We start from the raw sequence: 18396 nt of genomic DNA on the forward strand, positions 1-18396 counted from the left end.
CTAGCCGGTCCACGACATTTGTCATTGCTCTCGACGCGTCGTGGTAGCGGCAGGGCAACTGCCTCACAGTATAATTACATTAGACCACACGCAAGCCCTTCTCCATAATAATCTGTTATTCTCCTTTCACCATTTCAGCGATAAACCTCCTCCGTAGACAAGCAGGCGTCATGTCAGCTTCAATACCAGCTAGTACTTCATCTGCTTTCCTCCCACTTCCCCCGGCTAAGGATATACCTGTTACATTCACGGCGAGCTTGAAGAGTTGGTGAGTGAAAGGAAAGCTAATACAAGCTACTGTCTAACCCTGATCATCCGAGCCAGGTGGGCTGCTGGGGACAAGCAGGGTACTGCGTCCGAAGAGCGGTTACTCAGGTATGCAACATGCCCCCATGCATTGAAAGCGTGCGTATGACCTCATGGTAGGCGACTTCCGTTCTTCCAGCCAGAGCAAATGGCTTCCTCGACCAATGACAGTCCCGTCATTGCACGCAGGGAGCGCGTGCAACTTGCGGCACCGAAGCACTTCCTAAACACCTTATCAATCAAGTCCACGAATCCTTCGCCAACTGCACCACCCCCAGCTGTAGTCCTTCATGGATATGGTGCAGGTCTTGGCTTTTTTTTTCGTAATTTCCCCGCACTCGCACAATGGGCGGGTCACCGCGGTACCGACATATTTGCTGTGGACTGGCTGGGCATGGGCCGTTCCGCCCGCGTACCCTTCACCATCAAAGCAAAGCGAGATGACATCTCCGGGCGTGTGCATGAAGCCGAGTCCTTCTTCGTTGAATCGCTGGAGGAGTGGCGAACAAAGATGGGCCTCGAGAAGATGACGCTAATCGGACACTCGCTTGGCGCTTATTTCAGTGTTGCCTATGCATTGCGATACCCCACCCGCGTGCACAAACTCATTCTTCTCTCCCCTGCTGGTGTTCCTCATGATCCGAATAATCTTACCACGCCTTCGCGTGAACTAACTGATGAAGGTGACTCACGAAGCACGATATCGACGAGCCATTCTGCGGTCGCCGCATCCACAGGCGGAGTTAAACAAATACGAGAAGAGCAGAAAGCCATCAAGGAGAAAGAGAGTCGAGCAAGAAAGCTCCTCACGTACCTATGGGAGGAGGGCTGGAGTCCCTTTCAAGTTGTACGCTCGACTCTTTTCTGGGGTCCCATGCTTGTAGGAAAGGTGTGGAGTATGATATCGTCGAACACACTGGAGTATTGACATTTCCGCTCAATGCAGTATTCAAGTCGCCGTTTCTCCGGTTTGACGGAAGAGGAAACACGCGATATGCATGATTACATCTTAAATATAACACTTTCTAAGGGTTCGGGAGAGTATTGCATATGTAAGTTCTGCTCTTTCAATTTCAACCCCTGATCTGATAGTGTTTCACCCAGCTCATATCCTTGCACCCTACGCTCATGCTCGTATGCCGCTTGTCGACAGAATAGCTGCCCTCAAAATACCAATAACCTTCATTTGTACGTGCTATTTTTAGCTGTCTTGAGCGATTTCTCAATATTCCCTTAGACGGTGAGCATGATTGGATGGACCCGCAAGGCGGACTGCAGTCTCTTGAGAATTTACGCAAAGCCGGTAATTATCGGAGCAGGATGTATAATATACCATACGCTGGTCACCATGGTAAGTTTTCTGTCATGTATCTCTCTTTCAGCCATCCGATCTGGTTTCTTCAGTTTACCTGGATAATCCCACGGCTGTGAACGAGCTCCTCGTCGCTGAGCTTGATGATGCCGGGGAGCAACTGTATCTCTTCGCCGCCTCACGCTCATGATAATTTAATTACGCACCATGGGTTGGATTCCGAGATGCTTGTTCATTTTAGCATGTATATTTCACGCATACACGATTTATATAGATTTTGTGCACTGGAGATCATGCAATGTACAAGTACAACAAATACAATGGGGTTTGAATATTTGAATAATCAAGCGACACGTCGTACTACGGAAGTGTTCATAACGAAGTATGCCCGAAGGGGGAGGTCCTCTGTAGTCCGCGCACTGTTTCCATCCACATTCGGAGCAGTGACGAAAAAGCCTGATCAATTGAATCTTGGAGCGGCCCGACGGTCGCAATGATGATTCCCGCGCCTCTGTAATTCGGTTCAACATCTGGGCTGTAACATTCTCCCATAACGCCGCGGTGTACCACAGCAGACTTCGTCATTGCATCTTAACAGCTTCGCGTGTGATAGCTTGCAGTCATGCAGCTCAAGAAATCCGGGAATACTAGTGATATTACCCTACTTTATGACTCGGAGAGCGGTATAAATGCGCTTGGGAAGGCAACACTTGAGGCAGTGGATCCCAAGTCGTTCAAGTTTCAGTCAGACATGCTATTTCTCAGTGGACCTGCATCATCTAGGTTACCCAAACGTCGTGGGCCTTCATGGGTCCTTTTTGTAATTCTCTCGGTTCTATGCGTTCTGGTGTTACCAGTTAGGCGCTCGAACATTTTCTCCCGAGCGTCTCATCTTGATTTCTCCAGGGCAGAACAAGCAGATATGCCGGTAGGCATGGGCTTCACCGGAAATGGACGTACGAATGATATCCTGTGGGATAAGTACAGTCTAATTATCAGAGGGCAGCGCGTTTTCATCCAGTAAGTACTCGATGGGCACTTGAATCATATTTGATACATTCACGTTGTGCACCCAGCTCAGGAGAGTTTCATACATTCCGACTGCCTGTGCCTGGACTATGGCTTGATATTCTGCAGAAAGTGAAGGCTGCTGGATTTAACGCAATTAGTGTTTATACCCACATGGCTCTGATCAATCCTTCTCCTGGCGTTGTCGACTTCAATGATTACCGTGCTTTGGAGCCCCTTTACGAGGCTGCGAAACAGACTGGCATATGGATTGTTCTCCGTCCGGGTGTGACTTTTTGTATTTTGTAAATGGGTTCATGCTAATGAGGATCAGGGCCTTATATCAATGCGGAGACGACTGCAGGAGGTATTGCGCACTGGGTAACATCAGAAGTTGCAAGCGAACTACGGACAAATGCGACGGACTGGCACGCAGCTTGGCAGGACTATGTGCAAGGTGTCATTACCGAAACTGTTCCTTACCAAGTGACCCAAGGCGGACCAGTAATAGGCAAGCCGAGCTGATCATGTTCTACATTAATTTGTCTCATAGTTGCTTCGTTATTAGCAATCCAGATCGGTAAGCGGCCGCCACATTCGACATGCCCATTGGATTGAATTGTATTGTGCTTAATTGCGACGTAAAGACAATGAATACTCCCAGGAACCAGCCACACATGCAAAATACTTTCGCGAGTTGGAGGCTGTTTATTCGAACTCCAGTATTGTTATCCCGTTAACAGCTAACGACCCGGGAGAACAACGAGCGTGGATCAATGGAACGGTAAGCTGATTTATTTCCAGATGACTATTATATTGATTTTCATGACGTGTAGGGTGCCGTGAATATCTATGGGCAAGTGCATTCACGAGACACTTGGGTTCGTGTTGACATGACTATTGTCCTCAAGTATGGATTCCTACCCACAAGGGTTTGACTGTTCCCACCCAGATGTCTGGAGCCCGGTGGACACGAACTATCATAGCTATCATGAGTGTATGTGATTTACACTGGTAGCTCTTACTTCTGATGCTAAGTCAGCATTCAGCTGTTAACCCTGGACAACCTTGGTATTTCCCAGAATTCCAGGGTGGTTCTTTCGATGCCTGGGGTCCAACGGCACCAGGTAAATAGTTAGTCCAAGCCTTGGTTACGCCTTCACATTACCATCTTGTCAGGTTATGATCAATGCCGCATACTCACGGGAGTCGATTTCCAGAATGTCTTCAATCTTCATCTTTGGGCATCCAACGCAAAATTAATCAACTACTACATGCTATACGGGCAAGCCTTTCATTCTTGTACTTGGTTCGATACTCAACACACTTACAGGGGAACTTCATGGGGTGCCCTTCCTTTTCCCGGGGTATACAGTAAGATTCTACCCCTCTAACAATAAAACGCTGGCTCATCGACTCATAGCTTCGTACGATTACGGGAGTGCCATTGCAGAGAACAGAGAACTGACTGTCAAGTATCCGGAACTTAAGCGTCAGGGTCTCTTCTTGCGAAGCTCCCCAGATTTCTATAAAACGGACTGGGTTGGAAACAGTACTGGCGGCATTGTTTCCGTCTCCAATCCGGCTGCCTTTGTAACTTTGTTAAGGAACCCCGACTCAGGGGCGTCATTCTACATTGCAAGACAAGGAAATTCAACAACAACGTGAGCTCATTATATCGTCACGTTGACCTGGGTGTTCACAATCCCGTTAGGGATATAACCACTTTTAAGCTCAATGTCACTACTTCTGCTGGTAATTTTGAGGTCCCCCGTGTCACATCCTCCATCACACTCGGGGGTAGACAATCAAAAATTATCGTCACCGATTACTCATTTGGCTCGTCATCGAAAGTTCTCTATTCTACAGCGCAGGTTCTTTTTGCTGGCCAGATTGGTGGAAGAGATGTACTGTTCCTCCATGGCGACCCTATGCATGAGTCAGAGGCTGCTCTGACATTGAGTGGTACGCCTCGTATACAAGGGACAGAAGTCTCTTCAGTATCCTCTAATGGTGTCGCTACCGTCACTCTCCTTCCTGGCATTCAAGGACTCATTACGATTTGGGATTCCAGTGAGCAGCTAGTCCTCTATAGTGATACCAACACCGCTGGAACCTTTTGGTCGCCCGAAATCCCTGCAAATGATTCCGTTGAGTTTGCCAACTATTGGCAATTTGGCACGAATTCCTCGATCCTGGTTGGAGGTCCTTATTTAGTTCGCAACGCTACAATTACTGGATCGACGCTCGCCCTTCGTGGCGACTTGAATGATAGCGTTCAACTTACAGTTATCGCGCCTGATGATGTGAAGACGGTTACATGGAACGGAATTCCTATCTCAGCTGATGTTACTGCGGTCTCAAATTTGACCGCCCAAGGAGGTTTTGTTGGACAAGTAAAGCCCTCATCCGCCGTGCTTGGCTTCACGCCACCCGCGCTTACAAACTGGAGATATGCAGACAGTTTACCAGAAATCTGTAGCGGATTTTCTGATGCCAGCTGGACTCTTGCTAACCATACCACCACGAACCTACCCTTCAAACCTCACTACGGCGACGGGAGGGTTCTCTATGGCTGTGACTATGAATTGTTAGTCATTGGCTCATCTACGTCCTTCATTATAGCTTATTGACTAACAGCTGTGAGAACATCGTACTTTGGCGTGGGCACTTCAATGCTACGGAAAACACAAAATCTGTCAACCTTTCCATCAATGGCGGCGAAGGTGGGTCCAAAGGAGTAAAAGATATCTGAATGCTGATAATATCAACTAGCTTTTGCTGCCAGTGTTTGGGTGAACGATGTGTTCTTGAACACATCCTACGGAAAGTACGTCATCATGGATATCATCTGAGGGTGTTACTGACCCTAGCTACATAGCTCCACAAACAACAGACATATTCTGGAAGAAACGGATGATAAGTTCCACTTCCCCCAGGGATCTTTGTTTTACGAGCGAGAGAACGTCATCACTATCCTTCAGGTGGGTTCTCATGTTCTAAGTCGTCGTTGTCACTGATGACAGAACTAGGATAATATGGGCCTCAATGAGTCGGGCCGTAAGCCGCGCGTTAAACTCAGACCGAAGTGATTCTGATGTTGAGAATGATTTTAGCTGTTATTGATGAATATAAATCTCCTCGTGGTGTCCGTGGCTTCATGCTCAATACTGGAGACTTCGGTGAATGGAAAGTTCAGGGTAAGGTTGGCGGATACACTAAGTGCGTTTTCCTTTTTCTGGTATGTCCACATTATCAGCTTAGGACACCACAGCTATCTCGACAAGGTGCGCGGGGTGCTGAATGAAGGAGGTCTCTACGGTGAACGCATGGGCTGGCACTTACCTGGGTTTGATACCTCTTCTTGGGCACTGAAAGACCTCTCTGAGGGTCTGCCCAACGCCGCCGCCGGCGTTGGGTTCTTTGTTACGACATTCAACTTGAGCATCCCAGATGGATTCGATGTTCCGATGTCCTTCGTGTTTGACAACACCTCTCAGCCGTATCGATCTCAGTTATACGTCAACGGATGGATGATGGGTAAGAGGGTGTCTAACCTCGGGTACGCCCGGTTCAATTTGTCACATAAACCCGGCTGATAACAAGGTACAGGCCCCAGTATAAGTTTCCTGTCCAGCAGGGTATTCTGGACTACAATGGCATAAAGTACGACCCCTGGTGTATTGACGAGATGATTTCTGACTTCCGTATAGTACTGTTGCTGTTGCACTATGGGCTATGGAACCGAAAGCTGTCAGTCCAACCTTGCAGCTCACCATTGAAGGCGTTTACGAAGGTGGTGTCGGCGGCATCAAGACTAACAACCCTCCTTGGTCGCCTGAAGGACGACCATAGGTCTAGAACCCTCGGACAAAACGTTACACTGTTATGCATCTTTATCATAGGACCCTTGGTATCCTGAGTCAAAAATGATAATAGATAGCCTCCTAAAAAAACTATGATGTATCCGAGAACTGGAAAATAAGTAGAATCAAATTCCCTTATGTTATATTATGGGGATACCATGGCAATGTAGGTGTTTTACTTCTTTATATATCATCTCGAGTTGGACACTGGTCGTTTATCAGAATACAATGGGCGTCAGTAAGAGGTTTGAATTTTAATACCGCTCATCTGAGCTTTTGAGCTCTCGTTGACGGTTACTACGGCTCACAAGCGCGTCGGTCGTGTGACTTGGTGTCACGTGTGGCAGCCGCATGATGTTGACGGCGACTCGTCGACGAGGGCCAAAGTTGAGCACACCCAGACGACCCTGTACTCCCTCGGAGACAAAGAACATTGTTGATGAAACCACTATCAAGGTACCAACTTTTTTTTTTCTTTCTTCAAATTCCCCCTCTCCAGGCTCTCCAACTGTGTCCGTGTCCCTTCCACCTTATCCAACACTTCTTGACACTCAGGCAGTAACTTTATCCTTGTATTTGTTGCCCCCTTTATTCACTTTCATCATAACGCGTGCTCCTGTATGACCTTGGGCTTTAAAACCATATCAAGCAGAAAACAACACGTCTGTCACGAATCACGATCAGCGTCTGTCTCGCTGGCTCCATCACATACTTCGAGAGAGATCCATGAGCTAGCTTTCGAGGCCAACAAGTTAGATGGACATATCCAAGTTGCGTGCGTGCGGCGGTATGAACGTGCATTTCAGGCCTTCGAGCATACCATTCTAAGGCGTGCAGGTGAGTCATATGGCTGAACCCTGTTTACTGGTCACACTCACTGGATAAACACATTCCAATCCCTTGTTCGGGCAGCAATCTTCATGATGTACACAAGGTTCATCCTTGGCTACACATGCACTGACAGACATAGACGCTGCCAAAGCAACAACAACGGCGAGGAAGAGAAACGCATTTTGTGCGCCAGGTGATATATAATCTTCTGAGGGAATTTCGATTGATACTGGGGGAATACTGATACTGATGAACGACCAGCTTTTATACCTTGCACATACTTATGGGTACGTCTGATCGATTTGGCAGAATTGTTGTTGCTAGCACGATAGAACCTGCAGCGGCGGTTCAATCGCCCATAACGCGCTCTACTTGGCTATGTGTGTGCTGGCAAGTGGCAACAAAGAACTATTTTATAATTCTGTGACATGGCGTCTGCTTCCCTTCGGTCCGGGTGTGTTCTCATCAGTGTCGATTTATTGATACTTACATTTACTACACACTAGCGACTGTAAGTTTTTCATCCCCCGTATGACCGTACACTGTACCGTCGAGGGTATCGAAAACACCTACATCAAGCAGAAAATAACACATCTGTCACGAATCATGATCAGAAATGAAGTGGCGTCTCGCTGGCTCCATCACATACATAGAGAGAGATCCACGAGCTAGCTTTCGAGGCCAACAAATTAGACGAACAGATCCAAGTTGCGTGCGTGCGGCGTTACGTATGTGCAACTTTTGTGTAGAGCCTGGCTATCCTAAGGCGCGCAGGTGAGTCATATGGTTGAACCTTAGTTCCAGGTTCCTGCTCTTACTCACTTGAAAAATACATTGCAAATTCGAGTTAGGGCAGCAATCTTGAATGTTTTCACAAAATTTTCCCTGGGGTATACATGCACTGACAGACATAGACGCTGACAAAACAACAACAGCGAGGAAGAATAAACACATTTTGTTAGCCAGGTGATATGGAATCTTCTGAGGAGATATCGATTGATGTTGGGGGAATTCTGATGGATGACAGCTTTTATATCTTTGGGCACGTCTGATCGATTTGGCAGAATTGTTGTTGCTAGCACGATAGAACTTGCAGGAGCGGTTCAATTGATTATAACGCGTTCTACTTGGCTATGTGTGGCAACAAAAAACCGTATCCCATTCCGTGATCTGGCATCTGCTTCCCTTCGGCCCTGGTGTGTCGAGTCTCATCAGTATCGATTGATTGATACTTACATTTACCACACACTAGCGACTGTAAGTTTCCATCCCCCTTATGACCATACACCGTACCGTCGAGGGTATCGAGGACCGTATGACAAACAATACGATACGGGCGGTAACCGTATGGCTACCGTATACAATCACAGTGATCAGCTTTACATACAGCACTCGTTGAAGTTACTACAAATTGGTATGTGGTCACATTGAGAGCATGCACGAATGATTTTCTCAGTAATATCAATCTAACTTATGTACAGCCATTTCAGAGCTGACCCAATTGTGAACGCAACCAACAAATTGGATTCCAACCATGGAAGAGTATGAAGGCGGCAGGGTGATTGTATAACAATCGGACCTTCTGCTGCCAATAGCTGAGCTCAGGGAAGACCTCTCGTGGATTGCGGCAAATATATAATCATGCCATTCATCATAATGAGAAGAGCGGCGCATATTGTGAGGGTGGGGTATTATGATTTGCACCAACCAATCGTCATATTTAACTTTAAACCGAGGAGGGTTAGAGAGCGGTTGTACATGACAAAGCTATGCATGGCTGGTACTTCAAGTATGCAATAAAATAAACCGTCATTTTATTAAACGAGATACAACTATGAAATGTCGGGAGAGATCGCTGGTACATTAGTGATGTCCGTCAATATACTCGGGAGAGGTACAACAGATAAAGAGCCAAAAGCGAGTCCAAAGACCAGCGTGTTTGATCGTTGCTTGAGGATTGATGCTCGAAGTTGTATGAGCGACAGCGAGGGGCGCGGTGGAGGTGAAGACGGTAGAATGTGGTTGCGAGGCCGACTGAGCTTGAGCCGCATCGATGACGGTGCCATTTAGAGGGCGTGAGCTTCCTGCAATAGTATTTTTCGGGATCAGTGGGGTTCGTCTCTCTCTTGCACAAGCAGTTCTCTGCGTGGTGTGAAGTTAGATTTGAACATCCGAGATGAAGAAAAGAAAATCAGGTGAAATTGAACATTTCAGAAGGAAGCTATGAACATACGCGTTTGCCCCTGGCACACGGGGCGTCAACGACTGCTGAGAAACATTCAGGCAGCTCGATATCTACACTGCTTGTTCTGGCAGGGAGATGATTTCGAGCCCAGTGGAAATGGCGGGCTCGAGATAACGTATCACGAGCATCTGAGGGTGTGGGGCGAAATAAAGATAAAAACCGGCTACGAAGGGTGCTTCCATGCGATTGTGGTGAAGGGTGAAGGCTGTTTCGTGCAGACGACTGGGAGCATGAAGGTAATGAAAACAGTGCTGAATATTAACGGACGACGTACGTGAGCAGGATTCGGTGTGTCGCCGAAAAAACCTCGGGGTAGCCGATGGGACTTGATTGACTGACGGACAGGACGTCGTGTAGCATCAGCCTAGCCTGCATAAGCCTTGATGCAATTCAATGAAAATTTCACGTACAGTTATCCACTTGTCGTGCTCAGACTGCTCCATAAGGTTGGCGAGTCTAGGTTCTCTTAGTATCGCACAAACATCCCATGCGCACACATTAACATTGCTGTTCTCGCAGCCACTGAGTAGTAGCTTTCCATCTGTCGAAAACGACACGCATCTCACTGTATCTGCATGGTGGAGGGGCGAATTGATGGGCTGGCCGTTGTCAAGACTCCATAATCGCGCTGTGTTATCTGCAGATGCGCTTGCAAGAATACGGCTATTCGGTGATATCGCAATACCATAGACAAAGTCGGTGTGTCCTTCCAACACTGCGATCTGTGTCCAGGTGGTAGTACTCCGTGTCATGGAGCGATCATGTGATCCGGATACAAGCGTTTTCCCATCCTTGGTCCAAGCCAGACATGACCAATGTGTATGCCCTTCGAGAGTGACAACAAGTTCGCCTGTATTCGCGTCCCATATTTTGATCAGATATTCATAGGGCACGTGGTACCCACTAGTGGCGATCAAGGTCATGTCTGGCGAATACACAGCTGCGTCACGTACACCTGTGTCCCAGTGTACCCAGTCTCGATTGCGATCACCCGGACCGCGGCGATTGGTGCATCTACGCTCTCTACATCCCATTGCCTTGCAGTCCCATCGTAGGATCCACTCAAGACTCGCCGAACATCTCGACTCCAGCAGACAGTCCTCACTCCATATGCATGTCCCGTCCATTTTGTGATGACTTTGCCTGTCTCGATATCCCACAACCTCAATCCACCATCCCGACTCCCGCTAACCAGCCTCCTCCCATCTGGAGACAATTCCATTGTCAGCACCGGACTTTCTCCATCCCGCCAGTCGCCTCCTATCTGTTTTACACTCTTTAAGTCCCATACCCGCAGCGAGCTGTCATCTGAACAAGTTATCATCTGCTGTCCGCCTAGATGTATGGCGCCATAGACCCAATCGGTGTGTCCTTCAAATTTCTGGCAGGGGGTTGAATTCGATGTATCATGCGCTCCAACAGTGCATGAAGACATTATCAACTACTAAGCATAGCCTCTCAGCCCTTCATCCAACAAAGTCCAAAATCACCACTTACGACGATATGACTCTTAGCAGGTCTCGATGTCCCGACACAAAGACACAATACACGTTTAGGTCAAGTCAGAGTTGAGCTGAGTATGCTGGAAGTTCGAGCTGGTACGTTTTATGTAACATTTCCGTGATTGCTTCACAGCTTGTTGTACGGGCTGTACATTGGCAGCTGATGCGCTCAGCCTTCGAGGTGTCATTCTATTGGATCCAGGCATATTGAAATTTGGGAGTGGCGTTTCCAAGAACGGGAGTGCTTTGTTTCTGCACCCTAATTGTTTTCCTTCACTGACTCAATACTATAGAAGGAGCGACTGATCATCTTCTGTAAGGATACCATATCCCATATCCTCTACGCACAGACTACGACTAGGCTCTCGCCGAAGCCATCCATGTGACTTATCGTCGTATCCGAGTCACGCGGATACATTTTCACCGTCGTCGTCAGCCATCATGGTTCCAGGCCCCATCTTACACCATACCCCTTCATATTCAATATTTAGCACTCTTTGTCTCGTTCCTGTCATTTTGAGATTCAACGCCACTTACTTCTGCCTCCGTTTTTATGCACATAATCATTTGGCCTAGCCATATCCGAGGACCCTTAGAGTTTCGGGAGTATAGATATCTCATGTACATTCATATCTAGTAGAGGGCGCTGTGCAGCAGCAGCAGAATCGGATACTCTGATTTCCCCGCTCCAAGCACGCCTCACAGAAAGTCTCCGCCTCTAAACGTATTCATTCTTGTCTTCGTGTTATCTATCAACACGTCTCTTACAGTATCTATCTCATCTCGTTCGCAATTCCCTGCCGAACTCATGCTCAGTCTTACACTTCCTTCTATCGGATGGGATGCTAGCTCAGTGTCAATGCAGGACGCTGAAGCGTTAGCTAGGTATACGCCACTTAGCAGTTTTGTTTCAAATAGCATTGCTTGTGCTCATACAACGTAACCTAAATTTCTTAAAGCAGTCAGTCTGAGGCAAATTTACCAAGAACAAGTAATTATACATTTAAGTGCAGCGGTTACACAAAATTCGTCGCACATTACTTTTCCCTTGTCTACACGACTCACAGTTTTGCCCTTGTCAAAGGAATTTCATCTATAATAGCCTTCGGAACCTCGTATTGAACCCAGTGACCAATTCCGTCAAGGACTTTTACATTCAATCTCACCACGTCAACAGGGACGTGCTCCAAAAGACAAACACCACTGGACTCTGGATCGGACATCAACAAGGTCATCTTCACATGAGGTGGGATGTTTTTCAACAGGCCACTGAAAGCATATGGCCTATTATGCTGTTCACAGGAAGGATAAATTTATCAGCGATACTTCCAATTTCGACACGAGAAATATTAATATTACCTCAAATATCCCCTCGATAACAGTACGATCGCACATGTAGACTCCCAGCGCTCTTAACATGCTGTCACCTCGAGACCAAGCAGGATGTTCGGCCATGTGCTCGTCAGCGGTTCTGGCATCCGTAATCTCCTTCATGAACCTGATTTTATCATTTTTGAATTGTTCCGCTGTACGCTGGAGGGGTGGATCGACGAGTATGACAGTGGTTCCTTTCGTCTTGGGCAAGAATGGCAATAACGACAGGATCACTAAGCCCCCGAGAGAATGACCTATAATCACGTCGTAAGACATGTCCATAGCGAAATATGGTCGGAGGTCCTCTGCGAGGGTGGACACGCGATAATCAGTGCCTCTTCTCCATGCATGTCCGAGAAGATTGGGCGCGACGACGAAGAATCCTGGATAGGTGTTAAAACAGAGCATCATCATAGCGTTACAGAACCTGACCTTCCGCTACTAATAGCTGAGCGATGCTTTCCCACGATTGCGAGGACATAGTCAACCCATGAATGAGCAGAGCACGTTTAGAAGCGGTAGGGGAACCCCAGTGGGATGCGGACCTGGACGTGCTCATACTCGGCTGACTTGGTTGTTTCTAGAGAATCTTGCAAGAGGGAGGGAACGAAGGTGTTATGAACTCATGGGCTCGGTCTTCACTTAAATTACTAAGGGTGTGAGTGCAGGGATAAAGCGCATCTCACAGGAATGGGTAACGTGACAAATTTTACGACCGCCATGCATGTCAAGGTGGGGATGGGCAAGACCTACCAATTTTAAACTCCAACCGTGATTTTCAATTCCTGCTCTACAGTGGCTGAAATGACCGGGATCCATCAGAAATATCGCATGGTAGGGCTTGACGTACGGTCACGTCGTAGCAAGAAGTGTTAAAAGCAGATGGACCTAAAGCACGATGATGCTTGTATGCAGCTAGCAGTGACTGAACTGTCTGCCACATGGGCATGCGACCTTTGGGTGTACCCAAATATGTGCTGACTAAATAGGATTGAACGCGACGCGACGCGTTTGACGCGTCATGTCGAAGGCCATTGCACGGAGATGTATCCCAAGTAATCGCTATAATCCATCAAAAAAACGGTCTAAGAAACAAAAGCTCACCTTGCATCCCTAAACTCAAAGAAACACGCAGAAAAGCTTTTGACCATGGCTATTGTAGTTTTTTGTCAGTCGTCACCTAAGGTTGAATTATGTAATTACGTGATCAGCTTCGGAATCATGCTTATGTAATGATTTATATAAATTGAGTCACATTGCACAAGTTGAAGTTTACCCACATGGCAGAATCAATTACTATGGGCGCCGCAGCAAGTGTGGAAGGGCTGTAGATAACGCCAACAGGTCGCGGTAAAAAAAGAAGAAAAAAACATACAATGGAGCAAGGTGAAAGTCGGCGCACCGAGTTACAACCGAGTTATAACTCAACAACACAGCTATCATTACCATCGAAAGCTCAGCGCTCATTTGCCAGCGTTGCCCATCCCCAGATTGATCCAATGGCTACTGATATGCTTGAGAGATACTTACAGTCAGACTCCGAGGATGATCCGAATGTTGTAATCCATCATGTATCGATAGCGCATGAAACGGACCGAAGAGGATGATGACAGGGGCCCGGGGTGCGAGGAGAGAAGCGAAGAAGTTCACGGATGCGAACATGAACGGGTTGCTGTAGATCGATTGTAGTAGGTGGAGCTTGTTGCAGCCTAGGTATGACAGATTCCAACACAAGTTTGGAACGTACAATAGATGGCAAGCTTGGCAGGGTTTGAGAGCAAGTTGTTAAACAGATACTCATAGTGGTACGAGGGAATTTGGCATTGTTGCAGATCTAGGTAATTCAGATTGGGGGGATATCAGTGTCTAAATCGATAGTTGGATACGAATACTACATCATAAAAACCCAGCTCTTCACATATGCTCGGCTCAAAGCTTTGATCTAGGTAACGGAACTTCAGCCATGATAGCATCTGTGCACTCGAATTGGATCCAGTGACCAATTCCAGTAAAAACTTTAATTTTTACTTCAGGAGGGACGTGCTCCGAGTGACAAAGACCACCTCGCTCCGGATCCGATGCCAACACAGTGATCTTCAGGTGAGGTGGGATGTCTTTGAACAGGCCGCTGAAAGACCAAGGCGTGTTATGCTGTTCACGGTGAATTTGTCAGTAATGCTGCCATATCGATACCAGCCTGAGAAATATTACCTCAAAGATCCCCTCGATGACAGTGCGATCGCACATGTAGGCTCCCAGCGCCCTTAATGTACTGTCACGTCGAGACCAGGCGGGATTCTCGACCATGTGCTCATCAGCACTTTTGGGATCTACAACCTTCTTCAGATACCAGTTCTTATCATCTTTGAATGTCCCCCCCGCGCGCTCGAGGGGTGGATCGACAAGTAGGACAGTGGTTTCTTTCGTCTTGGGCAAGAACGGCAACAGCGACAAGGTCACTACGCCCCCAAGAGAATGACCTATAATCACGTCGTAAGACATGTCCATAGCGAAATATGGACGGAGGTCCTCTGCGAGGGTGGACACGCGATAATCAGTGCCTCTTCTCCATGCATGTCCGAGAAGATTGGGCGCGACGACGAAGAATCCTGGATAGGTGTTAAAACAGAGCATCATCATAGTGTTACAGAACCTGACCTTCTGCTACTAATAGTTGAGCGATGCTCTCCCATGTTTGCGAGCACATAGTCAAACCATGGATGAGCAGAGCACGTTTAGAAGCGGTAGGGGAACCCCAGTGGGTTGCGGACATGGATGTAGACATAGTATTCGTATTCAGATGAATTGAATGTGTTCGAATATCTTTGTGGGTAGTAAAGCTGGTAGGGACCTAACTTGAAGAGGTTAGAAACTCATGAGCTCAGTTTCCACTTAAATACTGAGGGCGGGTAAACCGAAGACTGGAAGGAGGCGGCCAGTGTAGGAAGAGTGATCGTGTACAGTGCGGAGGGGTATCATATCTTAGTACGAAAGTATATATAGCTCACTCACACAGGCATTGAAAGAGTATCAAGTCATAGCTTCGTTCATATCATCTGAATCTTCTTCAGATTGGGAAAAGCCGTTTATCCAAGTCGGACTCGGTCAACGACCGATGCTTGTAATCTAGCACCATCCATAGAGCACTGAGCTGAGAGCAGACACGGCCTATTAGATGCAAGAATGAGGCATGAGCGATATGAGTTATGAGACTCGGAATCCCTACGGAACGAGCCAGGCTGGCATCCAGACAAAAATTGGCCTAATTTTGGTGTCCACCATCCGCATTTGTTATTGCTCATGCATCAAGAAGTAGGCGGCCCATCATCTCATCAACAAGGTGGCGCGTCTAAAACGGCCGGCGGGAACGGCGGACTGATGGGGGTACGCCTCACATCAGGGCATTCGCGCACCTGGAGATAAGAAGGGACACTGGGGGTCAAAGGACAGAAATTGGAGATAATAAAAGTAGGCGGCCATTCGAATTCAGCGATACTACGTTGTGTGTTAGCAAAAACAGCAAAGACAAAAGAGAAACTTAACCATAGAAATGGTTAATTGCTCAGGTCAAGCTGAGAGCTGAAAAATTGGCTATGCGACATTGAAGCGAGGGCAACCCACGGAACGCCCTAGTAAAAGGCGAGGGCGTTGTCTGCTTGAGTTACCCTCTGTCGCTATACTATTAAGGAAATTTTGGGATGGCACTAACAAAAGTTTGCATTTTCTTTGGTAGACGGGTTTTCTTCCCATGCCCATTTTTGGAACCATCATTCTTCGACGACTGCAGTGTTCATCGTCGTCGTCGAGAACACCCTTGTCATCATGAACGATGATGAACTCTCGCTCCTGGTATCAACAGGCTTACAGACCCTCCTGACTTCAGGAAGAATCTCGACGCCATTAACCTCCATGGATCTCCTTTTGGCTCTCATATCCTTCAGGCCATCCACTTCCGCTGCTCCAAGCCTCACAATACCACGACTAACTGATTTAGCCCATGTAGAAAAAGTACTCGAGGCACTCTCATCGAACTGGGATCATGGTTCTATCCTGCTGTCACACGAAGGCGGCGAGTTCTATATTATGGATGTTCATCTGGGAAATCCCCATGTTCTCGAGGCTATCAATCCTCGGAAGCGCAAACGAGCACCCATAGACGAGGATGCGGACTCCGCTGCTGGTAACTCTCCTGATGAGATCTCATCATCCAACGGAGAAAACGATTCTTCCATCTCCATGAACACCCCCTTAGGAAATTTAAGTAAAGACTTGAAGGAGGTCTACGCAATCCTCCAGAAGAGTACCGCCAAGGGCCGGCTGCTTGCGGAACGCGTACGTGTACCACCAATGCTCATGTGCTGTGTTTTCCTGAACGTTCAGCACTAGTTTCGATCTCTCAACGGTGGATTCGAGCCGATCTGCACCTATATTACCAAAGGAGAGTGCGCCAAATTTCGCTCTGAGGCTGATCCTTCCAATCCGCCTAACCCTCCCTTCTGCAACCTCCTGCACTTCCGCCCTCTCATTCGACCGCACACAGACCCCAGCCTTGGACATTGCTCTTACCTAAACACATGCTACTCTGAGCCGACTTACTCACAATCGCCTTCGATTACTCCTTTCCCACCTGGCACTGGCGCACGCGTGTCATTACCATCTGGTCTCGGTGCAGGTGGTAGGGGAAAAGAGAAAGCTCCATGTCGGTATTTGCATTTCGAGATTGATTGGGACGAGAAAGATGGACCTTCTGCTCCGGCTGATGCATGGAAAAACCAGAAGTTAAAGAAGCCTTTCAAGATTGAGCTGGGAATGGGCCCTGATGGAAGAGACATGCAAGTGGTAAGTAAGGTGGATGTGTCTCGACGTAGTAGACGCTGACGCTCTTCGTCCAGCTTCCTCCTCAGTGGATCAATTGTGACCTGCGCCGTTTTGACTACTCAGTGCTAGGTAAATTCCACGTTATAATGGCAGACCCACCATGGGATATACACATGAGCGTGCGCGTCTTATAAGGACCATTCCACCGTATGTGAGCCTGAGTAAATTTTGAATAGCTTCCGTATGGTACGATGACAGACGATGAAATGCGTGCCATGCCGATACCAACACTCCAGGACGAAGGACTTCTCTTCCTTTGGGTCACTGGGCGTGCAATGGAAGTCGGTCGGGAATGCCTTCGAGTATGGGGGTATACTCGTGTCGACGAAGTAGTCTGGGTTAAGACTAACCAGGTACATGCCTTATATACCCTCTTAACCTTTCGATTTACTTATATTCAGTAGCTCCAACGCGTGATCCGCACTGGCCGAACAGGCCACTGGCTCAACCACACGAAAGAGCACATGCTTGTCGGTGTCAAAACTCGCACAGACGCTGCGGGGAACCTCATTTTTCCCTCCTGGGCGAACCGCGGACTCGACACCGATGTTATCGTGAGCGAGGTGCGCGAGACGAGTCGCAAACCAGACGAGGTGTACGGCCTGATCGAAAGGATGTGTCCTGGTGGGCGGAAGATTGAGATTTTCGGAAGAAAGCACAATACGCGATCTGGGTGGGTGATGGCGAACGACTTCATATGATGGGGTGTACTGACAATGATGCTTCGAAGGTGGTTAACGCTTGGGAATCAGCTGGGTCAGGACCAGATATATGAGGAGGATCTAGCGGCACGGATCAAGACGAGATACCCAGAACGTTTCATGTCTGTGTCTGGTCAAGCTATGATCACTAGATAGTCCTATGCATTTTTCTCAATGGCAGTCTTCGGTCTCGTATTATTATTTGTGAGTAGGTTAGCTTCTTACCTCCGCATTTCGCACGATACACGCTTATCTAGGTTATGATTACATCCGATCATCATGCAATGTACCCAATCCTGTGTTTCGGCGCAGCAGCGATTCATGCTGCATCTAGTACGTCTCCGTAGTTTTCGTCTGATGTTCAATCATATGC

The 18396-nt window shown here is 47.6% G+C and overlaps 7 protein-coding genes across 7 annotated transcripts; 3 read left to right on the top strand and 4 right to left on the bottom strand.

The window, feature by feature from the left end:
• The first annotated feature begins 3 nt into the window (after positions 1-3).
• EDB93DRAFT_1117076 (Alpha/Beta hydrolase protein) lies at positions 4-1958 on the top strand. Its single transcript, XM_041448361.1, has 7 exons — positions 4-268; positions 325-375; positions 427-1195; positions 1253-1358; positions 1411-1494; positions 1544-1657; positions 1711-1958. Exons 1-7 carry the CDS (start codon positions 171-173, stop codon positions 1806-1808), a joined length of 1320 nt encoding a protein of 439 aa, XP_041312664.1. The 5' UTR covers positions 4-170; the 3' UTR covers positions 1809-1958.
• A 147-nt stretch (positions 1959-2105) lies between these two features.
• On the top strand, positions 2106-6716 carry EDB93DRAFT_1117082 (glycoside hydrolase family 35 protein). The gene is made up of 21 exons (XM_041448362.1): positions 2106-2474; positions 2525-2638; positions 2695-2912; positions 2961-3137; positions 3195-3206; positions 3274-3410; positions 3463-3482; positions 3538-3623; positions 3676-3753; positions 3806-3911; positions 3960-4000; positions 4050-4290; positions 4341-5216; positions 5267-5352; positions 5402-5456; positions 5508-5610; positions 5659-5686; positions 5743-5848; positions 5901-6188; positions 6239-6292; positions 6340-6716. Exons 2-21 carry the CDS (start codon positions 2541-2543, stop codon positions 6479-6481), a joined length of 2952 nt encoding a protein of 983 aa, XP_041312665.1. The 5' UTR covers positions 2106-2474; positions 2525-2540; the 3' UTR covers positions 6482-6716.
• A 2375-nt stretch (positions 6717-9091) lies between these two features.
• EDB93DRAFT_432548 (WD40-repeat-containing domain protein) lies at positions 9092-10881 on the bottom strand. The gene is made up of 4 exons (XM_041456349.1): positions 9979-10881; positions 9843-9902; positions 9557-9790; positions 9092-9465 (listed from the first exon to the last, which is right to left on the bottom strand). The coding sequence occupies exons 1-4, from the start codon at positions 10693-10695 to the stop codon at positions 9187-9189; spliced, it is 1290 nt and encodes a 429-aa protein (XP_041312666.1). The 5' UTR covers positions 10696-10881; the 3' UTR covers positions 9092-9186.
• An 829-nt stretch (positions 10882-11710) lies between these two features.
• On the bottom strand, positions 11711-12003 carry EDB93DRAFT_1117106 (uncharacterized protein). Its single transcript, XM_041448363.1, has one exon. It carries the CDS (start codon positions 11989-11991, stop codon positions 11770-11772), a length of 222 nt encoding a protein of 73 aa, XP_041312667.1. The 5' UTR covers positions 11992-12003; the 3' UTR covers positions 11711-11769.
• A 32-nt stretch (positions 12004-12035) lies between these two features.
• EDB93DRAFT_1218625 (Alpha/Beta hydrolase protein) lies at positions 12036-13024 on the bottom strand. The gene is made up of 3 exons (XM_041451110.1): positions 12877-13024; positions 12430-12827; positions 12036-12362 (listed from the first exon to the last, which is right to left on the bottom strand). The coding sequence occupies exons 1-3, from the start codon at positions 13001-13003 to the stop codon at positions 12132-12134; spliced, it is 756 nt and encodes a 251-aa protein (XP_041312668.1). The 5' UTR covers positions 13004-13024; the 3' UTR covers positions 12036-12131.
• A 1349-nt stretch (positions 13025-14373) lies between these two features.
• EDB93DRAFT_1245493 (Alpha/Beta hydrolase protein) lies at positions 14374-15217 on the bottom strand (the record flags this gene model as incomplete). Its single annotated transcript, XM_041452325.1, has 3 exons — positions 14374-14595; positions 14656-15053; positions 15103-15217. The coding sequence occupies 3 exons, from the start codon at positions 15215-15217 to the stop codon at positions 14374-14376; spliced, it is 735 nt and encodes a 244-aa protein (XP_041312669.1).
• A 1049-nt stretch (positions 15218-16266) lies between these two features.
• On the top strand, positions 16267-18179 carry EDB93DRAFT_1076100 (MT-A70-domain-containing protein; the record flags this gene model as incomplete). Its single annotated transcript, XM_041445208.1, has 6 exons — positions 16267-16776; positions 16831-17283; positions 17337-17441; positions 17499-17675; positions 17727-17995; positions 18053-18179. 6 exons carry the CDS (start codon positions 16267-16269, stop codon positions 18177-18179), a joined length of 1641 nt encoding a protein of 546 aa, XP_041312670.1.
• Positions 18180-18396: the final 217 nt, after the last annotated feature.

This window comes from Suillus bovinus (assembly GCF_016758785.1).
Source record: "Suillus bovinus strain UH-Sbo-P2 chromosome Unknown EDB93scaffold_3, whole genome shotgun sequence".
NCBI lineage: Eukaryota > Fungi > Basidiomycota > Agaricomycetes > Boletales > Suillaceae > Suillus > Suillus bovinus.

Excerpts from the sequence above, each read along its gene's own strand:
- EDB93DRAFT_1117076 (XM_041448361.1), top strand. The coding sequence starts at position 171 with ATGTCAGCTTCAATACCAGCTAGTACTTCATCTGCTTTCCTCCCACTT. Across the intron at positions 269-324 it reads ACGGCGAGCTTGAAGAGTTG|GTGGGCTGCTGGGGACAAGC; the intron begins GTGAGTGAAAGG and ends CATCCGAGCCAG. Across the intron at positions 376-426 it reads TCCGAAGAGCGGTTACTCAG|GCGACTTCCGTTCTTCCAGC; the intron begins GTATGCAACATG and ends ACCTCATGGTAG.
- EDB93DRAFT_1117082 (XM_041448362.1), top strand. The coding sequence starts at position 2,541 with ATGCCGGTAGGCATGGGCTTCACCGGAAATGGACGTACGAATGATATC. Across the intron at positions 2,913-2,960 it reads ATGGATTGTTCTCCGTCCGG|GGCCTTATATCAATGCGGAG; the intron begins GTGTGACTTTTT and ends AATGAGGATCAG. Across the intron at positions 3,624-3,675 it reads CTATCATAGCTATCATGAGT|CTGTTAACCCTGGACAACCT; the intron begins GTATGTGATTTA and ends GTCAGCATTCAG.
- EDB93DRAFT_432548 (XM_041456349.1), bottom strand. The coding sequence starts at position 10,695 with ATGGACGGGACATGCATATGGAGTGAGGACTGTCTGCTGGAGTCGAGA. Across the intron at positions 9,903-9,978 it reads AGCACGACAAGTGGATAACT|TCAATCAAGTCCCATCGGCT; the intron begins GTACGTGAAATT and ends CCTGTCCGTCAG. Across the intron at positions 9,791-9,842 it reads ACACACCGAATCCTGCTCAC|TCGTCTGCACGAAACAGCCT; the intron begins GTACGTCGTCCG and ends TCATGCTCCCAG.
- EDB93DRAFT_1117106 (XM_041448363.1), bottom strand. The coding sequence starts at position 11,991 with ATGCTATTTGAAACAAAACTGCTAAGTGGCGTATACCTAGCTAACGCT.
- EDB93DRAFT_1218625 (XM_041451110.1), bottom strand. The coding sequence starts at position 13,003 with ATGAGCACGTCCAGGTCCGCATCCCACTGGGGTTCCCCTACCGCTTCT. Across the intron at positions 12,828-12,876 it reads TCAGCTATTAGTAGCGGAAG|GATTCTTCGTCGTCGCGCCC; the intron begins GTCAGGTTCTGT and ends ACACCTATCCAG. Across the intron at positions 12,363-12,429 it reads TTATCGAGGGGATATTTGAG|CATAATAGGCCATATGCTTT; the intron begins GTAATATTAATA and ends TCCTGTGAACAG.